General features: G+C 40.6%; 1 protein-coding gene across 4 annotated transcripts in view; it reads right to left on the bottom strand.

Annotated features, from left to right (window-relative positions):
• PRIM2 (DNA primase subunit 2) overlaps positions 1–24,017 on the bottom strand; it is a 318,962-nt gene that overhangs the window by 2,253 nt on the left and 292,692 nt on the right. The window contains exons 13-15 of one of the 4 annotated variants that reach the window (XM_057699484.1): positions 19,318–19,386; positions 13,523–13,740; positions 12,895–12,961 (exon numbers count right to left, since the gene is read on the bottom strand). In XM_057699484.1, the coding sequence (XP_057555467.1) occupies positions 12,910–12,961; positions 13,523–13,740; positions 19,318–19,386 (339 nt within the window). In that variant the 3' untranslated portion in view covers positions 12,895–12,909. Of the gene's footprint in view, positions 1–12,894; positions 12,962–13,112; positions 13,741–19,317; positions 19,387–24,017 lie in introns of those variants that run through there. The other 3 variants (XM_057699486.1, XM_057699483.1, XM_057699487.1) reach the window with 3 other exon arrangements.

The raw sequence follows: 24,017 nt of genomic DNA, 5'->3' as shown, positions 1-24,017 counted from the left end.
AGGAAGCTATAGCTCGGAGAAATCCTGGTAGTATAAGTTTCTTATAATTTTGAGAGTTTGTAGTTTGCTTTTACCTGAAGAGCTAAGGGTTCGGGAATTTTTATTCTGTAGAGCAATGTTAAAATAGAATTCTTGCCCTTTAATATAAGAAATTATAATTTACTTTTAAAAATTTAATTTTTAATTTAATATGTTCCAAATTTTATTTTGGGTAAATCCTTTTTCTCAAAAAAATTTAATAGAACCCCTGTATAATAATAGCTAACAATTACTTAATGCTTACCATGTGTCAGACCATGTACAAAGCATGTGACAAGAAGTTATCTCATTTAATCTCACACCAACCCTAAAATGTAGGTAGTATTATTATCCTGATCTTACAGATGAGGAAATTGAAGCAAAAGGCTTAGTTAACTCACCAGACAGCAGATAAGAGCTGATCTACTTGCGGCCACACTTTGGGCTGCTTAGCCATGAAGCCTGATCCTGGGTCTTGGCTGTTGAAAACCAGTGATGGAGAAGGAAGTACACAGGCCACAGTCACAGTGCTGATGTCATCAGGGGGCTTGTGACACGGGCCAGGGGGTTTAACGTCTCCAGGTGTCATTTTCTTTTTTAGGGACAATGCAGGTGATTCTTCCTCTTACACACTTCCAGAGTTGCTGTGGTGGCACCTGATTTGATCTACAGGAAAGTACTTGAAAGTGCATGCTTGGCCATACACAGGTGGTGCTGTCATCAGGAGTCAGAGGCAAGCCCATTGAGCTGTCCCAGCCCCACTCGGGGACATGCTGTCACTCAGGTGGCTCCCGTTGCCCCTTCACAGGGACCAGCATCCTCCGAGGCACCACTCAGCGACTTCTCCCACCACAGTGTGTGCCACATGTAGGAATTCTCCGGCATCACAGTTTGCAATTCTCCATCTACCTGCGAGGATCCACTGACATTAGTTCCTTTTACTAAAACCTAGTTTGACTGATGCCCTCCCCCCACCCCCCATCCTCCATATCACAGACTAGTGCACATAACAGGATCCCTCCAGGTAAGATGCTTCAGAATGGATGACCCCCAAACAGGGAGGACCCCCATGGAACATTTGTTGGATTATCAAATAGCAACATCTACTATTTACTGAGTGTTACCATGAGCCAGCGGTGTTCTAAGTACTGGAGATTTAGTAGCACTCTTCTAATAGAAGCTTCTGTTCTAATAGAATAACCCTTGAAGTGGATGCAATTACTATCCTCATTTCACAGGTGAAGCAGATGGAGCACAGGGAAATTAAGGAACTTGCCCAAGGTTACACAGTAGGAGGTGGCCTTGGTCTGGGGCCCCAAGTCCATTCTAACCTTATTTGTAGGATTTGGAAACAATGAATTTGAGATTCCTGTGGGAAAATAAGAACCATTCATTCACTCTACACACATTTACTGAGATCCAAGGCTGCCATGCATCATGCTAAGAACTGGAGACGGTGCTCATTATTAGGGATTCAAATATGGATGTGACACAGCCCCTGTCTGCAAGGACTTTATAGTCAATGACAGGGAACCTAAGTAAATAGATGGTTATAAATACACAGTAAGTCCTGTGGTAGGAATATGTCAGCTGGCCTCCTGGAGACAATGGCCCTATACTGGGGTCATCAGAGAAGGCTGAATGGCTGTGTGCCTGAGCAGAGCCTGTGTGGAGAGACAAGTTAGCAGAGTGAGGAGTGGAGGGGCGTCCAGGCAGGATGAGCATAGGATGGGGGACGAGAGAGCAGAGTGTGTGTCCAGGGCAGCCACTTCTCAGGGCTGGACCCGGGGCAGGGCAAAGGCAACCATTGTGTCTGGACAAGGAGGACGGGTCCAGCCATGGAGGGCCTCCTGGGAATCAGTGTGTCTGGGCTTCCCCATGTGGGCAACAGAGGGCTGTGTCTGAGAAGACAAACACTTCAGGGGTAAAGGACTGGGGCTACACTTTGAAGAAGGATGTGGCATGAGGTGCGGGGTAGGGACATGGAGACTAGAAGAGTAAGATAAGATCAGTGTGGTAAAGACGCAGTGGGAAGGGACGAGAGAGACATCAGTGCAGGACAAGTGGGCACGGGAGGAGGACCTGTGTAGGACTCCTGAGCTCGGCACCAACATCATCCTCAGCCAGATACCTCTTGGTTGTGGGGGCTGCCTGTCCTCTGCATTACCCTATGTCTGTGAGTCTGTTTCTGTTTCATAGATGTGTTCATTTGTGACGTATTTTAGATGCCACATATAAGTGATACTGTATGATATTTGTCTTTCTCTTTCTGACTTACTTCACTTAGTATGACAATCCTCAAGCTGCAAATGGCAGTATTTCATTCTTTTTAATGGCTGAGTAGTATTCCATTGTGTGTATGTACCACATCTTCTTTATCCATTCATCTGTCAGTGGACATTTATGTTGTTTCCATGTCTTGGCCATTGTAAATAGTGCTGCTATAAACATATGGGGTTTATGTATCTTTTCGAATTGTAGCCTTGCCAGGTATATTCCCAGGTGTGGGATTCCTGGATCATGTGGCAATTCTATTTTTTAGTCTTCTGAGGAACCTCCACACTGTTTTCCATAGTGACTGTACCAGCTTACATTCCCACCAACAGTGTAGGAGGATTCCCTTTTCTCCACATCCTCTCCAGCATTTGTTATTTGTAGACTTTTTAATGATGGCCTTTGACTGATGTGAGGTGGTACCCCATTGCAGTTTTGATTTGCATTTTTCTAATTGGCAATGATGAGTATCTTTTCATGTGCCTGTTGGCCATCTGTATGTCTTCTTTGGAGAAATGTCTATTTAGATCTTCTACCCGTTCTTTATTGGGTTGTTTGTTTTTTTTGTTATTGAGTTGTATGAGCTGTTTGTATATTTTGGAAATTAAGCCCTTGTCGGTAGCATCATTTGCAATTATTTTCTCCCAGTCCATAGGCTGTCTTTTCATTTTGTTTATGGTTTCCTTTGCTGCAAAAAGTTTGTAAGTTTGATTAGGTCCCATTTGTTTATTTTTGCTTTTATTTTTAAAACAAAAAATTTTTTAAATAAAATTTGCTTAGGAAGCAATGTTTTGCCTGAGGATGTTCTGCCTATATTCTCTTCTAGGAGTTTTATGGTGTCATGTCTTATGTTTATGTCTTTAAGCCATTTTATTTTTTTTGTATGGTGTAAGGGTGTGTTCTAACTTCATGGATTTACATCTGGCTGTCCAACTTTTCCATTACCACTTACTGAAGAGACTGTCTTTTCCCCATTTTATATTTTTGCTTCCTTTGTTGAAGATTAATTGTCCATAGGTGTGTGGGTTTATTTCTGGGCTCTCTATTCTGTTCCATTGATCTGTTTTTGTGCCAATACCACAAAACGCTGATTCAGTTACCATGCCTTTGTTTTATTGTCTGAAGTCTGGGTTACACCACCTGCTTTGTTCTTTTTCCTCAGGATTGCTTTGGCAATTCTGGGTCTTTTATGGTTCCATATAAATTTTAGGATTATTTGTTCTAGTTCTTTGAAAAATGTCATGGGTAGGGACTTCCCTGGTGGTCCAGTGGCTAAGACTCTGTGCTTCCAATGCAGGGGGCCTGGGTTCAATCCTTGTTCAGGGAACTAGATAACACATGCCACAACTGAGTTCACATGTTGCAACTAAAGACCCCACATGTTGCAATGAAGATCCTGCACATGGCAATGAAGATCCTGCATGCTGCAACTAAGACCCAATGCAGCCAAATAAATAAATAAATATATATTTTTAATGCCATGGGTAATCTGATAGGGACTGCATTAAATCTGTAGCTTGTCTTGAGTAGTATGGCCATTTTAACAATATTAATTCTTCCAATCCAAGAGCATGGGATAGCTTTCCATTTCTTTGAAACATCTTCAGTTTCCTTTATTAATGTTTTGTAGTTCTCAGCATATGTCTTTCACCTGCTTGGTGAGGTTTATTCCCAAGTATTTTATTTTATTTTTTGATGTGATTTTAAAAGGGATTCTTTGTTTACATTCCCTTCTATTTCATTGTTAGTGTAAAGAAATGCAGCTGATTTCTGTATGTTAATCTTGTATCCTGCTACCTTGCTGAATTTATCAGTTTTAGCAGTTTTTGAGGGGAGTCTTTAGGATTTTCTATTTATATAGTATCATGTCATCTGTGTATGACAATTTTATATCTTCCCTATCAATTTGAATACATTTTAGTTATTTTTCTTTGATTGCTGTGGCTAGGACTTCCAATACCCTGTTGAAGAGAAGTGGCGAAAGTGGACATGCTTGCCGTGTTCCAGAGTTTAGTGAGAAGGCTTTCAGCATTTCACCATTGAGTATTATATTGGCTGTGGGTTTGTCATAAATAGCTGTCATTATGTTGAGGTATGTTTCCTCTGTACCCACTTTCATAAGGGTTTTTATCACGAATGGATGTTGAATTTTATCATGTCTTTTCTGCATCTATTGAGATGATAATGTGATTTTTGTCTTTTGTTGATGTGGTATATCACGTTAATTGATTTTCATGTGTTGAACCATCCTTGTGACTCTGGGATAAACCCAATTTGGTCATGGTATATGACTTTTTTTAATGTGTTGTTGGATTCACTTTGCTAATATTTTGTTGAGAATTTTTGCATCTATATTCATCAAAAACATTGGTCTGTGATTTTCTTTTTTGGTAGTGTCTTTGTCTGGTTTTGGTATCAGGGTGATGCTGGCTTCATAGAATGTTTTTGGGAGTGTTCCCTCCTCTTCGATCATTTGGGAGAGTTTGAGAAGGATCAGTATAAGTTCTTTTTTTTACGTTTGGTAGAATTTGCCTCTGAAGCCTCTGGTCCTGGACTTTTGTGTGTAGGGAGTTTTTTAAATTGCAGATTCTATTTTACTTCTAGTAATTGGTCTGTTCAAGTTATCTATTTCTTCTTGATGCAGTTTTGGTGGGCTGTATATTTCTAGAAAGTTTTGCATTTCTTCTAAGTAGTCAAATTTGTTGGCATATAATTGTTCATAGTATTCTCTTATGGGTTTTTTTTTTGTATTTCTGTGGTATCAGTTGTGATTTCTCCTCTTTCATTTCTTTATTTGGATCTTCTCTCTTTTCTTCTCAGTGAGCCTGGCCAGAGGTTTGTCAATTTTGTTTATCCTTTCAAAGAACCAGCTCTTAGTTTTATTGACTTTTGAAATTAAAAAAAAAAAATCTCTACTTTTTTTCCTCTCTGATCTTTATTATTTCCTTCATTCTGCTGACTTTGGGTTTTGTTTGTTCTTTTTCTAATTATTTTAGGTGGTATGTTAGATTGAGATTCTTCTTGCTTCTTGAAAAAGGCCTGTATCACTATGAACTTCCCTCTAAGAATAGCTTCTGTTGCATCTCATAGATTTTGTATGGTTGTGTTTTCATTGTCATTTGCCTCAAGGTATTTTTTAATTTCTTCTTTGATTTCATCATTGATCCATTGGTTTTTTAGTAGCATGTTGTTTAGTCTGCATGTAATTTTTTTTTTCATTTTTCTGAAGCTGATTTGTAGTTTCATGCTGTTGTGAACAGAAAAGGTACTTGAATCCTTCTATACTCTTGTTGAGGCTTGTTTTGTGCCCTAGTATGTGGTTAATCCTAGAGAATGTTCCATGTGCACCTGAAAAGAATGTGTACTCTGCTTTTTTTGGATGTAATGTCCAGAAAATATCAATTACATCTAACTGTTCTTGTTTTTTTTAAATTCAATCTGCCACTCTGTGTCTTTTGATTGGAGACTTTAGTCTATTGACACAAGGTAATTATTGATAGATATGTATAATGTATTTATTGCCATTTTAAACCTTGTTTTCCCATTGATTTTATATTTCTTTGTTAATTTCTTTTTCTTTTTGTTTTTCCTTTTGTGGTTTGATAATTTCCTTTTGTATTATGCTTGTGTTCTCTTCTTTATGGTTTTTGTGAATGTACTGTATGTTTTTGATTGTGGTTAACCTGTTTTTCAAGTATGTTAATCCCTCACTTCCCTGGTGGTGCAGTGGTTAAGAAGCTGCCTGCCAATGCAAGGGACATGGGTTTGATCCTTGGCCCAGGAAGATCCCACATGCCATGGAGCAACTAAGCCCGTACACCACAGCTGCTGAGCCTGTGTTCTACAGCCCATGAGCCACAACTACTGAGCCCACGTGCCACAACTATTGAAGCCCATGCACCCTAGAACCAGTGTGCCACAACTACTGAACCCATGCACCACAACTACTGAAGCCCATGTGTGCTAGGGCCTGTGTGCCACAACTACTGAGCCCACGTGCTGCAACTACTGAAGCGCACATGCCTAGAGCCTGTGCTCTATAACGAGAGAAGCCACCACACTGAGAAGACTGTGCACTGCAACAAAGCGTAGCCTCCACTCACAACTAGAGAAAGCCCACATGCAGCAACAAAGACCCAATGCACCAAAAAAAAAAAAAAAAAAAGTATGTTAATCCCTTCCTATATCTACTTGCTTTAGACTGGTAGTCATATAGGCTCAAACACATTCGAGAAAAAAAAAGTCTACATTTTCTTACTCTCTTCCCCCACATTTTATGATTTTGTTGTCCTTTTTGCAACTTCATATTCATCCTTTTGATGTTCATTGTGGTTATCATTGCCTTTAAAGAAACTTTTTTATTTTTTTAAATCTGTGTACTGGTTTATTTAGGTGATTTACTTTCCAATTGTGATGTTCTCTTTCCTATAGCTTCTTACTTCTTTTCTATTTAGAGAAGAGCTTTCAATATTTCCTTTAGGATAGATTTTGCTTGTCTGAGAAATTCTCTCTCCTATTCTAAATGATAATCTTGCTGAACAAAGTATCCTAGGTTGCAGATTTTTCCCTTTCAGGACTTTGAAAATATCCTGCCACTCCCTTCAGGCTTGCAACATTTCTGTAGCAAAATCAGCAGATAGTTTTATGGAGGTTCCCTTGTAATTAACTCTTTTTCTTTTGCTGCCTTTAGAATCCTCTCTTTAACTTTGGTCATTTTAGTTATAATGTATCTTGGTGTAGGTCTATTTGGGTTCATCTTGTTTGCCATGTTCTGTGCTTCCCTATCTGGATATGTTTTTCTTTCCTTCAGTTTGGGAAGTTTTTAGTCATAATTTCTTCAAATACATTTTCAATGCCCTTTTCTCCTTCTTCTGCAATCCTTATTGTGTAGATTGGCATGCTTTAAATTATCCTATAGGTCTCTTCATATTGCTTTTTTTCTTTTCATTTGGCTTTCTATCTGCTCTCCTGATTGGGTGATGTCTGTTATTCGATCTTCCAGATCACTTATTCATTCTTTTGGATTATTCATTCTGCTATTCATTGCCTTTCGCTCAGCTTTTGTTTTGGTGAATGAGTTTTCTAATTTTTCTTGATTCCTTTTTATAGTTTCTAGTTCCTTTTTACTGAAATCTACATTTCTATCAATAGTCCTTAATTCCTTCAGTATTTTCATTATCTCCCTTGAACTTGGTGTCTATTAGACTGAAGTGATCTGTTTCACTGTTTATTCTTTCAGGGGAATTCTCTTGATCTTTTTTTAATTGGTAGTGGTTCCTCTGCTTATTCATTTTACTTATATTTCTCTTATTCTATGAGCTTAGGAGAAACAATTATCTACTGTGGTCTTGGAGGGCTATTTTTATGTGGGAGCATCCCTGTGCAGCTTGCGTGGTTTTAATATTTTTGGTGCAAGGGCTGTTTTTAGTATGGATACCTGCCACCTCTTTCCTCAGTGTGTGCTGGCCCTTATCCCCTTGATAGTGGGTGTGGTCAGTGTTGTGGCGACCAGAGCCTGCACTGGATATTGAGCAGGGCCTCTCCTTTGCTCTGTGGTTGTCACAGCCTGTCAGGGGCAGGGTCTGCTCCCCAGTTGTTGGAGTAGAAGCTGTTTCTGAGCTGAGGTGTGAGGTAGGCAGGACTGGAGCGCTCCTGCTGGGAAAGGAGCCACTGAGAATTCCTTCCCTGAAGTTGTCAACCAGGGAGCATGCTCTGTAGTGTCACCTGTCACCTATCGTGCGGGCTCACAAAGTACACTGTTGGCTCTGCCCTTGGCCTCACCTCAACTGTGGGAATGTCAGCAATCTGCCTGTTGTCCCTTAGGTGTTGTTTTCACAAGGCCACCAGAGCAGATCCACAGAAGTCAGGTCCCAGGACTGCACTAGTCACACGCCTGACTTGCCATGGGAGCTATGAAGGCAGCTCAGACCCTGGCCCAGCCCCCTGTGCACATGCCCATAATGCCCACAGCTGCTGAGGCCAGACCCATCCCAGCTGTGGGAGCACCCATTGTCTGCTTGGATGTCCCGCAGGTGCTGAGTTTACAAAGCTGGAGGCGGAGGTGTAAATCTGAGGTTTGTGCAGCCATGGGGAGAGATTTCAGCCCTGATTTCCTAAGTCACACAGACCTTAGGGCTTCACTATGATTTCAGCCCTGCCTCTGTGTGTGGGCAACCTGCTGGCACCTGTTCCCAGAGCCCACTGAGGTGGCGGCTGTCATGGGAGCCCACCAAGGCAGTGGCTAGGGCGTGGATGCCTGTCCGGGCAGCAGCCTGCCGAGGTGGCGGACGAGGTGTGCACTCCCGGAGCCCGTGGAGGTGGGAGCTGGTGTGTGGAGAAAGGCTGTGATGGCAGGCCCCGCCTCTCCCTTCAAGCATCACTTTACAATGGCATTTTGCTTCCATGGAGGGCCTGGGCTTCTTTCACGTACAACCTCGGATGTAGCCATACCACACCCTAGCTCCTTCAGGCTGTCTCTGCACAGCCAACCCCAATCCTCTCACTGGGAGTTTCCTCTTAACCCTGATTCTGCCACCCAGCCCCCACCTGTACCAGTGGATGTGCGTCTCAGGCTGGGGCACACAGGGAGGTGGCAGAGGGATGGTTTGTGCAGGTCTCTCTGTTCTGCTACCACAAACCAGTTGTTGCACTTTCCTCTGAGCCCCTGAAGCTCCCTTTCTGTCCTGGCTGATCTCCCTGCTGGTGAGGGTGTTTCCCCAGATGCGACAATCTTTTCTCTTTTTCAGCTCCCTCTCAGGGACAGAGGTCCCATCCTGCTTATTCTTTTTTTGTTGTTTTTTTCCCTCCTTTCGTCCTACCTGGTTACATGGAGATCTTCCTTGTCCTTACACGTGTTTGAGGTCTTCTGCTGGTGTTTAGTAGGTGTTCTGTGAGAATTGCTCCATTTGTAGATGTATTTTTGATGTATTTGTGGAAGGAGGAGAGTTCCATGTCCTTATACTCCACCATCTTGATTGGTGCCTCCACAGATTCTAAATTACATGCATTATTTACTGAATTTATTTTCTCTCCATGCTTTCAGTGCAAAAATTCAAACACACTAGTATACGTAAAACAGGTAAATGACAGGCACCTACTACTGTACTCAATATCTTGTAATAACCTATAATGGAAAAGAATCTGAAAAAATATATATATATATAATATATATATATATATATAACTGAATCACTGTGCTGTACACTTGAAACTAATGCAACATTGTAAATTAACTATACTTCAATTAAAAAAAAATTCAAAAAACCAAAATGCCTCAAAAGAGCCTCATAGTTCCATTAACATGAATGAATACCTGGAAACACAGGGCTGAATTGAAAAATCCATCATGCATTTATTAGCAGTGCTGTTTCACTACCTTGTCATCAATGTTCAAAAACAGTCCTGCACCTGAAGGCTCAGGGGAAATAAAGAAGCTCTATGTACAGACATTCTTTAGCTTTTGATAAGGTTCTACAGTGATAATTCTTGGAGAAAATAAAATGTCATGAAACAATGGACCAAAAGAGCTTATGGGATAAAAAGCAAATCCAGTAACAGGAAATCGTATCACTTTCGGCAGGAAGGTGAGATGAAGTGGGGAGATAATTTCCTACAGGGGACAAGATTTCCATAGAGTCATAGAGCTAATTGCCTACAATGCCAATTACAGTGAAAAACCTTAGGCCAGGGCAATAGCTACCTGTCAAAAAGGAGCTCAAAATGGAAAAGGAGGCCAGATGCTCTGGGTAAATAAGTGATTACCTGTATGTACGTTAGATACCCTTGTGAGAAACACTACCTCTGGGCCAACACCGTCTTCAGGAAGCCCACTCCCAGGCAATGCCGTGCGCCTTCCAGAGGGCCTGACAAGCAAACAGCACACCTGCTCAAAACACACCTCTCACACACAGTGGTCCTGCCTGTGCATTGAAAGGAAGATGAGGCACATCAGGCCCCCCATCAGAGGTGGGGGCTGCCGCCCTCTCCGCAGCAGGGCCCTGCCTGCCCGGTTTCCACTGGGAGCGGCAGCCTGCCTTCCTGGCTCCCGCCCCTCCGCCTCGCTGTCAGCCTTCTCTCTGCCTCCCTTCACCAACATTAGAAGAGAAGTTAACAAATGGATCTAATTACCACAGTGGTTTGAGGCGTCTCAACTTTCCTTCCTTCCAGCTGTAAAGATGTCCTCAGACCGAGCTTCACATTCAGCACGGCTGTCAACTCTTACTTTTATGGGCACTTAAATTTAATGTCAAGCTGATGCCTGTGGAAGGCCTTGATTAAATTTGCAAACAGTAGACTCTAACCAAACCAGAATTTTAGAATCATCTCATTTCACCTTTCAAGCTTAAATCCCAGAAGTTTTCTTTTCTTTTTTGCAAAGAATTACAGGAGTTTACTTGCAAAGACCCTGAGTATCAGTAAGGCAGCAAAGTGTAACAAACAAAATGCTCCCTGTGCTTTTACAGACAGAAGAAATCCCTCAGCATAACTATTCACTTTCACGACTATAATCTTACAAGTGTCCTAAAAAGTTTACTTAAAATCTTCCTGGTGTTCTTTTATATACATTGCAATTAAAGAGTCTTATATTGTCTGGGCAGAGTGAAAAACAAAACAAAAGAAATGGGAAAGAATCTCCACCAAAAATGCCAGTGCTTCTACCAGCTGCAAATTCCCAACCTGGTCTCTGGCTTCTGTTGTCTCTTCTTTTGTCTCTGATAATCGTACTGCTTTCCTCCTTGAAGAAGTAATAAAAGATCAGAAGTTAAAAGATCTGGAAGGCCCATATTCCTTTTCATTGGCTACTGTTTTGAAAAGAGCCTTCTGGCTTTTGATTTTTTCTTTTGAGTTCTTCCTACATCAATCCAATTCAAACAGGTCTTTCAAAGAAAACAAATCAAAATTGTCAAGATCTGTGAAGCATGAAAAATAAATTGCTTTTTCCAACTCCAAAAAGCACCAGAAAGGCATTAATGTCTATCTTCTTATATAAACCTCTAACCCCTATCCTCTAATTTACACACTTCACAAAATATTTATATATTCTTCTGTATAATACATGACAGGCGATCAAGCCTTATTACAAAGAAATGGAACTGGTAATACAACTAATATTTAAGCTAGTGTTACTTTGGAGTTTGACTAGACACACATAAAACATTGAAATTCTTGAGGCTGCTAGGATTAGATAGTCAACTCAGACACATCTGCTTTGCTGTTGAGGGCTCTGTGCTGTTATCCGGTGAGTGCACAGGCTTCAGGAGAGGAGAAAGTGTGGCAGGAGAAAAAGAGAGCCTTGTAAGTCATGCCAGATATGAAATACCCTGTCCTAAGATTTCTCACTGAGCTATAGCAGTGAGATTGCTACTTGTTTTTCCCTTCTAATACAACAGAGACCTACCTTTCTATGCTTGGCTTTCCATCACTAACTTAGTTTTGTGGTGAAAACAGCTACACAAAGCACTTAAATTAACATTAAAAAAAAAACAAACTTGGTTCTGCAGTTCATGGATGAAGTGGTCAGCAGTCACTGGATTCTTGCTGAGAATTATACATGATACAAGGAATAGCAGATGGTTTCAGAAGGGAGAGATTTATAGAGGTAATTTGCAGTGGCATAACTCTATTTTCTGAACTAGGTAATAATAATTCACAAAGACAGGCAAAGGTTCAGATAGTATCTCATTTAATTATATGTTACTAAATATTCCAGGAAATCTTTGCTCAGCATTCTAAGATAAAAATCTGATCAGCTCACAGTTTTAGGTTCTGATGCTATGATCCAGTTTAAATCCTCTTCTCACTGCTGCAGTTTCCCACAAGACTTAGAACGTGGTACTTCTAATAGTCCAGTTCTCGGAATACCCTACAGTGTCTCATGTGATTTAAGAGGATAAAGAGCAAAAAGAGTGGATACAAGTATATGTATAACTGATTCACTTTGCTGTGCACCTGAAACTAACACAACATTATAAATCAACTATACGCCAATTTTAAAAAAAAGGATAAAGGGCAAGTGCCCCCTTCCCCAGGAAAAGAGGACTGCATAGAATGATATTTTTATATAATCCAAGGGAGGAGGTGAGGAAGGGTTACACTGCAACCTGGGTCTCCCCTCTACGAGCCCAAATCCTCTGGGTGAGTGCGCAGAGCCCACGGGGAGGAAATATGTCAGATCAGGGCCTCCTCAGGCACATGCTGCGTTACGTGCTCACCAAGGGCGGCAGAGAGCAGGGCACTGATCCGTTGCGTCTGTGACCACCCACACAACTACCAACTCCACCGCTCGCTGCCACCAAAACAGGTGTTACTATAAATATGAGAATCATCACCACTGAAGTTCACGAATTTACCAAACCTACTTGGCGGTCCACAGCAACTGCAGAAGCAGGAGGTATGGAAGCTGGGGGATGGAACAAAGAAACACGGCAGATGCTCCTTAGAACCTTCTCGCTTTAGTGATGGGCTGTTCCCTCGAGTGAATGGAGATGACGGCAGATAAGGAGGACCATCGTTTTATATAATAAAACCCTTCTATTCATTAACAGTATGACTGACTGTACACATTCTGTTTCTCTCACTTCCCGAGTCACAACTCACTTCAGTAGAGTTTGCTACCACTCAAAGGGGCAAAAGTTCTCCTTGCTGATGTGGAATAACCTCAAATGGCCAACTCAAGAGAAAAAGGAAAAAGAAAAACAGTTTAAAATCTTCACTGGTGATTTGGCAATATGTTGGATATTCCAAAATACCACTTTAAAAACTGAGGTAATGTCTCCTTTGTTACAGCATAATATGACTCTCACAATTACATGCAGACACACTCATTATACATTTTAATATTTATTAGCAAACATGGGCCAGAAAAGGCCTGGGTCGACATTACAGTAATATGCATTAAAATAAAAGCTGTCCTCAGTTGTACTGTTTCTAGGGGACTGTAAACAGTCCAGAAAGCTGTTTTATCTCCTAAAACACGACTTAAATCACACCATTCAAGTGTTAGATTTCAAAAGAAATTCTTCCTCTTCTCTTTTGTCAAAGCAAAATATTCTGGAGGTCTTTATTTTCACTGGCAACGCTGCCTTCCCAAGAAGTATGTGCACATGTGGATGGATGAAGGGGGGTCAGATGGAGAGAGAAGGCAGATGGAAAAGAAAAAGACAAATTCGTAAAAGTAGGAAGTAAAAGCTAGCGAGGAAGACAAGCTACCAACTGCCCAGGAATCATTCACTGAAGCAACTCCTCCAGTTCCTCCAGATCCACTTCCAAAGAGGAGTTGAGCGAGGCCAGAGCAGATGACGTGTCCTTGCTTCTCTGGACACTTGGTTTGGCTTGGGGCGTTTCTGGTTGGACGGATTCCTTCTTGATGTCTTTACCTCCACTGAGGATCCGCTGGCTCTCAAAAAAGAACTGGTTTGGATGACTCAAAGAAAAGCCACAATCATCCTCCTATACAGGGAAGCAAACGTGTATCATGATAACACATAACAAAAGCACACATGAAGGGGCGTCAAGGACCACCGAGACCTCATTCAAAACCTACTCCATACCCGAAACACGGGTTCTCGTTCAAAACACTCAAACCACTGCTGACATGACTTTACTCACAGGGAGCGTCAGCCCCCACCTGACAGCAATGAATTCTGCGCTGTACGTTCAGCCCAGACCCCTGCCCTTGGCTCTGCTTCCCCACCCAGCTCCTACCTGCCACCTCAGACGGCTCAAAGGCACGTCCAAGCAAAATGCCTGGCATCTTGTCAGCCAATAAATATCTGTAAGAAAGAGAGAGAGAGAAAAAGAAAGAAAGAAAGAAAGAAAAGAAAGAAAGAAAGAAAGAAAGAAAGGAAGGAAGGAAGGAAGGAAGGAAGGAAGGAAGGAAGGAAGGAAGGAAGGAAGGAAGGATGGGAGGGAGGGAGGGAGAGAGAGAGAGAGAAAGAGAGAAAGAAAGAAAGAAAGAGAGAGAGAGAGAGAGAGAAAGAAAGAAAGAAAGAAAGAAAGAAAGAAAGAAAGAAAGAAAGAAAGAAAGAAAAAGAGAAAGAAAAAGAAAAAGAAAAAGAAAAAGAAAAAGAAAAAGAAAAAGAAAAAGAAAAAGAAAAAAAGAAAGGGAGAAAAAGAGGGAGGATCTTTCCAGATGAGTTGAGTCTAGAAAGATGAGAGAGTGAAAAGCCGGGATAATAAAAGTTAAGGGTGAAGCGAGCAGCAGGACCCAAGAAGCAGGTGAAGAGAAGTGTCCAGGAAAGCAGGCAGTGCAGGTGGGCTGCTGTGAAAGGCACAGAAAGGGGGTAACAAGAAATGAGGTTGGAAAGACAGGCTGGGGCCAGACCACTGAGAACCTTGAAAACCAGGGTGAGTAGCCTAGAGCTAATTTTGTAGGCATCATAGAGTCACTAAAATTCCTTAAGAAGGGAAGTGATGTGATTAAAGATATATGAAATTTTATGGTAGATTAAAATGGATTAGCAGGGGGTTAAAAGTTACCATCGCAGTTCAGCATGAACCTTCTTAACAGGTGGACCAATAAATAGAAACCAGGTCTTTTCTGGTAAGGCTTACTATAGAAGCCCAGGATTCTCCGATTCTCTTTAGTCACTAGTTGATACACGCTGGAACAATATTTTTATAATAATTCAGTGTACAGCAGATTGATACTGTACACACTGCTTTAAGAGTGTGTTTTAAAAAATACATATTTTTATGACTCCCCATTTTAATTAATATTTTTTATCCTAAAACAATGCCAAGGGTCTTGAAATGAGGGCCTATAACCATGGTTCTATGTCATGTCATGTTTCCCAACTTTCTCTCTTAGGTCTGCAATCACCCTTTCTTAACTCATTTTGTTAAATAAGCTCATTTTATGGAACATCTATTAAAATGCCTGGAAGCATGATGAACTTATGAAGCATTTCCTTCTGTTTACTGGATTGTATTTCCTCTAGAAAGGGCTCTTTCTAGTGTTTTCTTTCTTTCACTTTTATTCTTGGCTGAAGGAAGCTGTCTTTCATCTTGCCCAGGAAAATAAAACTATGGATTTTTAGGGAGGAAGGGGAGAAGCATAAACCCAATAGAATGAAAACAGATTTTACTTTAAAATCAAATTAGTAAAAAGAATAGAGCAAGAGATTTATCCACATCTAAATCCCCCATTTCACTTATTACTGCTTCAAAGTCAGCAGCTCTTTCCTTTACTCCTCATTAAAAAAAAAAAAAAAAAGGAATATTCAGTGCTTCATTCTAGATTTAGAAACACCAAATGAGGATTTTCACAATGTTGTCTGCTGTGAATCTTCTGTTTATTTCCTTGCCTTTTTTCCCCTTGTTTGGTTGCTATTGGTGAGGTTTTTCTTTGCGGTTGATGATTTTTTTATTCTGTTTTGTATATTTTCTTAAGTATTGGGAGAGGGAAATTCTGTGATGCATCTTCATTCTGTCTTATCCCAAAGTACTGTAAAGGTCTAAAATAAGATCAGTAGAAGAAAGAGGTGGGAAGGAGCCCTTTACAGGCTACATTATACATTTTGGATTTCACCTGAAGAGTGATGGGGAAGGCTTTTAAAGTTTTTTTTAAAAAGCAGGTTACTGAAATGATCAGATTTCTCTATTTTAAAGATCACCCTAGCAGCTGTGTGGAGAAAGAAGTGGACGGGTGCATGTGTGTAGCTGCTGGGAAAGAAGTCAGAAAGGTACTGCAGTGAGTGATCCAGGTGAGAGGTGGCGGTGGCTCCTGGCCCAGGGTTCTAACCCTCCACAATGATCATGAGTGATGATTAAAAAGCTTACATGTACTTGTTATGTCCTGTTTAAGATTACAGGAAAATGTAGGATAGATTTTAACAAGATTTTTGTAGAGATTTCTATGGTGAAAAAAGAATTATGCTCAGCTATTTGGAAAATAAGTATCCAGAATGTCTCAGGGCCTAAAAAGATCTATTTCTAAAGAAACCATTTTCAATTAAAACCCAGAGTTTAATCTACACAAGGCCTAGTGTTTTCATTTATAAATGGAGTATGCCAAAAGAAAAAAAATTCACTAAAAAATAAAAAATTGCTCCCTAAAAATATTAAGGAAAACAGTTTTCAAGCAGGCCAGCTTTTTATATCTACTAAGTGAATCTCTCTCAAACATGTGCTCAGAATCAGCATGTTTTGCACACAATGACCTTCACACAAACATAGGTCTCATATTTCTGCCGCAGTAAATGCGGATTTTGAAGGAATGGAAGCAATGTTTTACCTATGGGATGTTTGGGTTTTAATCAAGAGGTTTTTCAATGACAGCTTATAATGAGGCAGCTGGTCTTACCAAAAAAGCCATATGGAACCAATTCAGCACTGCTGTAAATGTTATCAGTTAACTGGTTCATTTTCAAAACTTTCATTAAAGTAAGTTTGATCACACAGGCCTCAAGAAAATAAACATATGAGGTTTTTGGGGGTGAGTAGGGGGGAACAGGCAGAATGGCAGCAACATGACATAAAAATAGATTCTGGTTTTAAATTAAGTTAGAAAAAATAAGCGAAGAGAGATGTTCACAACAAAAAATCTATAGTGAGACATCTAGTGAATGCAAACAGCCTTTTTATTCCATTGATTTATATGTGGTTTAAAGTAGACTATTTCTATATGTGGGAGAATTTAGACATATGTCTTTCTAATATCTTCATTAATCTAAGGCAAGTTTTAAAAACTTGCAATAGTAGTAATACTCTTGTAGGAATAATCAATAGGAGAAATGTTACAAAAGCACCTCTTTTTAGCAATTATGTCACAAACTGTGTTTAAATCTAATTTTCATATCTTCTTTAAAAAAAAAGGAAAGAGGTTGAATAATAGACCTCAATTTGTGAAAGTTCTGAGACCTCTTAATTAAAAGGGACCACAAATAATTAAGAACATATATTAAATTAAAACTCTCAAGCTGAGCAAGCAAATTAAAGAATACAGTCTACAAGGGAAAGAGCTGTGCAAAGCTGATGCTGAAAGAACCAGACGTGGCTCATCTGATGAGATTCCTATTCTGATAAAACTGATGAGAGTTTGTTATTATTTACTACCTTATTGACATTTAGTCCTTTCAATTGGGTAAAAATAAAATTTTTATGTTTTTAAATAAAAACACTATTTTCAACAGTTAGGTGTAATATTAAGAGAACAGGACCCACGGCCCAGAGCAGATCAGGGTTCTGGCTTCAGACCTTCCACTAACCAGCTGTGGTCCCTAGGGCAAGTCGTAGAATCACTAGGCCTGTTTATTTTTTACTGTAAACTGTGAAGGCTGCTGGATCATGAATCTAGGAAAACAGACAGGAAAATACTAATGGCCTCCACAGCTGTTATTACAAACACAGTCTCAGGTTCTACAGAACAGCAGTCAGTCTTAGATTTGTGAGCTCTAGATGAGGTCCTTGACAGCCTGGTCCAAATCCAAGCTCCACCCCTTAGGGCCTTAGGCTCTTAGCTGCTAAGCTTTGTCACAATGGGGATGCCCAGCTGTGGTCCGCAGTGTGGACCAAAGGAGTCAGTGTGTCCAGAGCACTAACTGCTATGCCTGGCACACATGAAGGGTTCTGTAGATACTGGCTGATATTGCTATTATTATTTTCATTATTATGAGTGATATTATAAGATATATTTTTCCTAGGAAATATCTTACCATGTAAGAAATTCTGCAATTATATAACCACAAAAGAAAAGTTATTTCATGAAAACTAGGAAACATAAAAGTGTTTAAAAAACTTAGCATATCGTGGGGACTTCCCTGGTGGTCCAGTGGTTAAGACTCTGTGCTTCCAATGCAGGAGGCACAAGTTCAATCCCTGGTCCAGAAACTAAGACCCAGCATGCCGCATGGCGAGGCCAAAAAAACCCAAAAACAAAAACCAAAAAAACTTAGCATGTCATGGTAGCTGATGATGAATTCAACACATGCAGCATCTTTTTGGGGAGGGTCATGGACCCCTTTGAAACCTGATAAATATGAGGCTCCAGAACTTCACATATGTGCTTAGAGAAAACAATGTGTCAAGAGGTGTGTGGACCTCCGGGTCCATTCTTGGCTGTCTGTCCAAAAGGTTAGGAAGCCATGATTAGGATCAGTGGTTGCAGACTCGGGGTCTGTGGGCTAAGATGTGCTGTCAGCCTGCACACGGCCTTAGAACCTGTCAATGTGAATGCCTCTAACAGCATGACTTCTTCAGTGGTGTTTACCTCAGGCAGCTTCACTTTTTGGGTTATTTGCCTGACCCCTGTGGGCCTCTGAGTTTGTGACCTATGCTTTACACCTCTCAGGACCTACCAGCAGGCCTTTTGTACAGGAGGCTGGCAACCAAACAACGAAACACGTTTCCCTGACTCCCTTGCAGCTAGAGGTCCACTGTATAACCCAGGTCTGCCATGCAGATAAACACGAGACTTGGGAACTAGATTAGGGTAATGTGAGGTGGCAGCCACAAGTAAAAGCAAGAAAGATGGCAAAAGCCTTTGGTTCTTCTGGACAGCTGTAGCCAGTGTTCCAGACACACTCCAAGGATTGGTTACCTAAGGCCTGGGGGTCCAGGCCGGCCCAGCATTTGCTCTTGTAAATAAAGTTCTACTGGGACAGAAGCATGCCTGGCTCCTTTACACACCATCTGGGCTACTTTTGCACAACAACAGCAGATGGAAGAAGCTGTGACAGAGAACAGGTGAACCACAAAGCCTCAAGCTTTCAAGACCTGGCCCTTTACAGAAAGTTTGCCAACTCTTGGTCTTAACCCTAGAAGTGGAGTGGTGGGTGGCAGCTGTAGCAAAGTAAGATTTTCTCAGGATGTAGCTTCTCTTAGTTACAATATTCCTGGTTCTGTACTATCCAAGCTTAATTCCCTGGCCATTCTATAAATTTTATAAGCAACCTCATACCGTGTAATAAATCCCTTTCCACTGAAAACAGCTGGAGTGGTTTCTGTTGCTGCAGCAAAAAATCCTGAATGAAACACAGAGTAACAAAAGACAAAGAATCAGGTTATAAAGCTTAAAAATTTACTTACATTATGTGTCATCTCGAAGAACTTCTGACAGGCTACCTGGTAATGTGTGCCTTTTACTAAATCCAAAATCTAAAATGAAGGGGAAAAAGAGAAAGAAAAATTAGAAATTAAGTTTCCTCTAACCACTGTAGCTCCTGGTTGCAGCCTTTTCATAATCTTCATTCCAGACAGGAAGTGCATTAAATCATGTAGCACATTGTACCCCTGCAGCCTGGACACCGTGACAATTTTGACATTATACAGTAGCTGTTTATGTCGGCATTAAACCACTGATGACAAGAGATAGTAAGTGATCTTTCTGACCTACCAACTGTGAATTTCAATAACTTTACCTTGACAACAAGATGAAAACAGATCCTAGTATTATGACTTTGACAGTTATTGTCAGAATATCATATTGCAACACCTCTTCCAAAATTGTAGATATAAATCTAGTAATCTAAATGGTTGGTTCATGAAGCAATCAAGTATACTATTTAGATTTTTATTTTCCACATTACCAGTCTGTACAGATACAGCATAAAATACAGCTATGTGCCCATCAGGGAAATTTAATGTAAACCTTTTGGATGAGTATCTGTGGAGAGGGGATGCTTTTGCCTTCAATCAGATTTGTCCCTTTTTGAAATGAAGTTATTTCTAGTAAAGCTCAGCAGAATATGAGAGTAAATAGTCTATTCTGAACACCTATTAGGAACATCATCCTATCTTTTGTAAATACAATTTGCCTTCCAATTCTACTTCATGTAATCTCTTCAGAGTGGCGCAAACTCCCATCCTTATCAGCAGAGTGCAATGCCAGCTGAAATTTGTAAAGTTTCATCACCTCCCCTGACAAATAAATAAAGTATATGTTTGGCCTGTTCATAAAACACAGTAAAATGCTGAAATTAAGAGACAGCCTCAAGTGAAGGAAAAAATAATTCTGGAGAAATGTTAATTTCTATCACTTTGCAAAAGGCTGACCTTCCTATGACAAAAAGAATTGTACATGAAGTTGCAAATTCTTGCTATCCTCATTATTGAACACAGCTTATATCTTTTGACAGATATACACAAAAAATTACAGTGCAGAATGAGCTGATAATACTGACAAGAGTATGCTTAAAAGAACTGTTTTTCTCTGTCTTATAGATTACATTTCTAATTTTCAGGTCACCTTTTATTAAATCCTACATGAAAGACCTGTGTAAATGCCAACCAATCACAGCACCCAGGATCCTGCCTGTCCGCCTATTTGACCTGCCTACTTTTCTTGAATTATTAGAGCAAAAGTGAAAAATAAATCAATTTTAAGTGAATGACTATAAATTTTTAAAATGAATAAAGTCACAAAGTTTTTAAAGTAATTCTAACATCCTGAGCTCACATTCACCAACGTTTTCACACACAGATAATTCAAACTGTGCTGAGATGAAACTGCAATTGAGTACTGGCAAACATCAGTGATAACAAGGTATGAATGCCTATGAATTACAATTTTGGAGAAGCAAGGACTTCAAACATAAACTTAAGTTTAAATGGTGCCGTAAATTACCTGAGGAGAAAATGAATTCACAGAAATAGACAAAAATCTCAACTGTGTGGTATGTAATAAATTCCCTTCATGTAAAAACAAAACAATGAATCTAACATCTTATTCTATGTATTTACATTTCTTGTTTATATATATACATATATATGGTATATTTAAATATCTTCCTTGCAAAATAAATATGTAACATCATATACAACAATCTAATACATGTTTGGAAAACATGCTATAAAGAAACACTTATAAGAAACATACTAATAAAAATACCCAGTTGGGTGACATACACATATAAAAAAGTTACTATGGAAACCTGACATAGAAGCCACAGGATGTAAGAAAAACTGACGTATCTTGAAATTTTAGGTTCCATCAAAACATTAAATTTAGATTAATAACACAACAATCCCCTCTCTACCCCATTCCCTACTCCACTCCAGAGACTAGGCTCTTCCTTAAGGAAAATCATTTACTTTTCTTTTGACTTTTTTCTTCATCTTTCTAGGAAGAATTTTTATTTGCAGTTTTCTTGCAAATTCCTAAATAAATCATCTGCCCATCTATCCTTAAGCAACTTCACCGATCATGTCACAGCACATTTGAGTGGATGAAAGTTTCTGAACAGATGTAAAGCTGTAATGGGGAAAATAGGCAATAGAGTGTTTTTCAGTAGCTAGGAAAGCTATTCAGAGGAAGATAAATTGAGTTCCAAGGAGAAAAGCGAGGGAAGCAGAAAGCAACTAATGGGTCAGGGAGACAGTGAGCCAATAGGAGAAACCAAAGAGAAAGACTGCTCTGAGGTGACTGAGTATTACTGGTAGGGACTGTCTTCATTTCAGAGATGAAAAAACATAACCTCTTAAAACAGGGGAGTCTGTCTGCCTAGTGAGAGCCATTTAACTGCGGAGAGAATTAAAAATTGAAAAATTATATGCAACTGAATGATCTTGTTTTCCTTAAGAAACAGTTTTTCCTTAAAAAACTAACAAGTTTTAAATTAAGATAGAAAATGTGAAACATTACTAAAAAGAAATCCAACAACAAATAAAAATACATACTTTAGTTTCCCATTATGATCTACATTAAAGAGATAGAGCAAACGAAAAGGAAGGGTCTTGGACACTGAATGACGTTTGGTTTTCCCGAGTGGAATGGGGAGCTGCTGTAGCGCTCTGAGCAAGGGAGTGACATGGACAACTCACATTTTTACAGGATGTTCTGCCTGCTGTGCTGGGGGCAGGGTGGACAGTGAGCTCATTGCAAGAGTCCAGGGGACAGATGAGGGGGCCTGGACCAGGTGCTGACAGTCGTGGTGAGGGGAAGGGGTCCAATTAGAGACACAAGCATTTCCCACTGCATGGTCGTCAGCTGTTTTTGAAAAACAGCTGTTCTACATGAAAACACTCCACAAGGGCCTGTCCCCCGATGTTCTGAAGAACCCCCTTCCTGCCCCGAATGACTTCCTAAATAAAACCAACTAGCTTTAAAACGCAGTAAGATGCCCATATATCATTAAGAACTAGCGTATAAAGTAGATGTAAAACACCACAAATACCACTCACTGGTCGCTAGGCCACGTGATGCAGTAAAATGAGTGCACGGCCTCAGCACCCACCTCCTGCTGACATCGGACTTCGGGCAGGTGAGCCTGCTGCTCTGCTGTGTGCACACAGCACAACTGCAGATCACCCTTGCCATCTTCTCTTCTTAAATTTTCTGATACAAACACCCCTAGCAAACACTGTGTTACAATACCCTACAGGTACGCCTATTTTGAGCATGGTGCTGGTGCCATGTGCTGTGGCTGGGTGACTCCAGGGCACGAAGACAAAGCTAACAATCACAGGAAGGGAATGGGCAAGTGGGGTGTGAGCAAGACACTACAGTGTAGTTTGTCAAACAGAAGAAAAAAACAGAAACGTGGCAAAGAAACACCACAATCCAAGGACAGATGCCCTAGGGGTTGTGAAACTGAACTTTGAGTCAAAGCTTCAGTTCTCCGCGACATGTCTATGCTGCCCTGGAAGGACTCCGACACTGAGAAGGCTGACTGCCAACCTGGCCGGGCTGACCAGGGAGGGGTCTACAGGAATGGCTGCAATGCGTCACGGCTGTGATCACTAAGCCATCCTTCCTTCCTGAAAGTCAGGGTCTTAAGAAGAGTTGGTCTCATTCAGAATTTAAATTCTTTGTGTAGTCATAATTCAAGTGACCATTTTTAAAGTGGTAAGTTTTAACAGAAGAATCTGTGTCCCTGGACTGTGGACAGATATGCCTGACTTAAAGCCAGACAACTGTGAGCTTGAAGAGATGTTAGGTTCAACCAGAGGTGCTGTGCTTTTCTTTGACGCTGAAATTTTTCTTTTGTGTTTTTTCAAGAATGAAGACATATTGGATGTGGTAATATTTTCAATATGTCAATTATGAACTTACCTACCTAACCATGTTTTTTTTTTTTTTTTAATATGCTTTGGTGGGGGGTGCGTAGCAAGTTAGCTCATAGTGTGCTTGTTTACATATATTTTTTGTTAGTCACGTGCAGAATATGACATTAAAATTTTTTTAAGAAAAAAACATTTTGTAGAAAAGCCAGAATGAGGATGTGGTCAGGCAATACACTGCATCCTGGACAGTGTCTGTCTTGCCAGCAGAGCTTCTGAGGGGCCAGCTCCCCAAGGCTGGGGCTCCAAGGCAGGACTGGCCAGAGTGAGGGTTTAAAAGAGAACTGGGGCTTCCTAGGTGGCGCAGTGGTTAAGAATCCGCCTGCCAATGCAGGGGACACAGGTTCGATCCCTGCTCCAGGAAGATCCCACATGCCACGGAGCAACTAAGCCCGTGTGCCAAAAAAACAAAACAAACAAACAAAAAAGAGAACTGGAGAGGGAAACACACAGAATGGGAAACTCTTCAAGAGGAAAGAACGTATGGAGACAAGAGAAGATAAACAGGAAGGTGGAAGAAGCAAGGGGAGGAAAATGTAGAAAGCTGGAGAAACGTGGTCAGTGCGATGGAGCCGCTCTCTGCACAGCCCACAGACATCACTGTGCAGCTCGCAGCCCATAGCTGTGCTCACCCAGCAAGGACACGAACCCCCTCCAGCCCCCATGGTCCTTCTGGAAAAGCCACAGCACACCACGGTTTCCTTGTGAACTAGCATTAATACCAAATG

This window comes from Hippopotamus amphibius, chromosome 11 (assembly GCF_030028045.1).
Source record: "Hippopotamus amphibius kiboko isolate mHipAmp2 chromosome 11, mHipAmp2.hap2, whole genome shotgun sequence".
NCBI classification, from domain to species: Eukaryota; Metazoa; Chordata; class Mammalia; order Artiodactyla; family Hippopotamidae; genus Hippopotamus; species Hippopotamus amphibius.
This window is presented reverse-complemented; position numbering and strand designations above follow the sequence as displayed.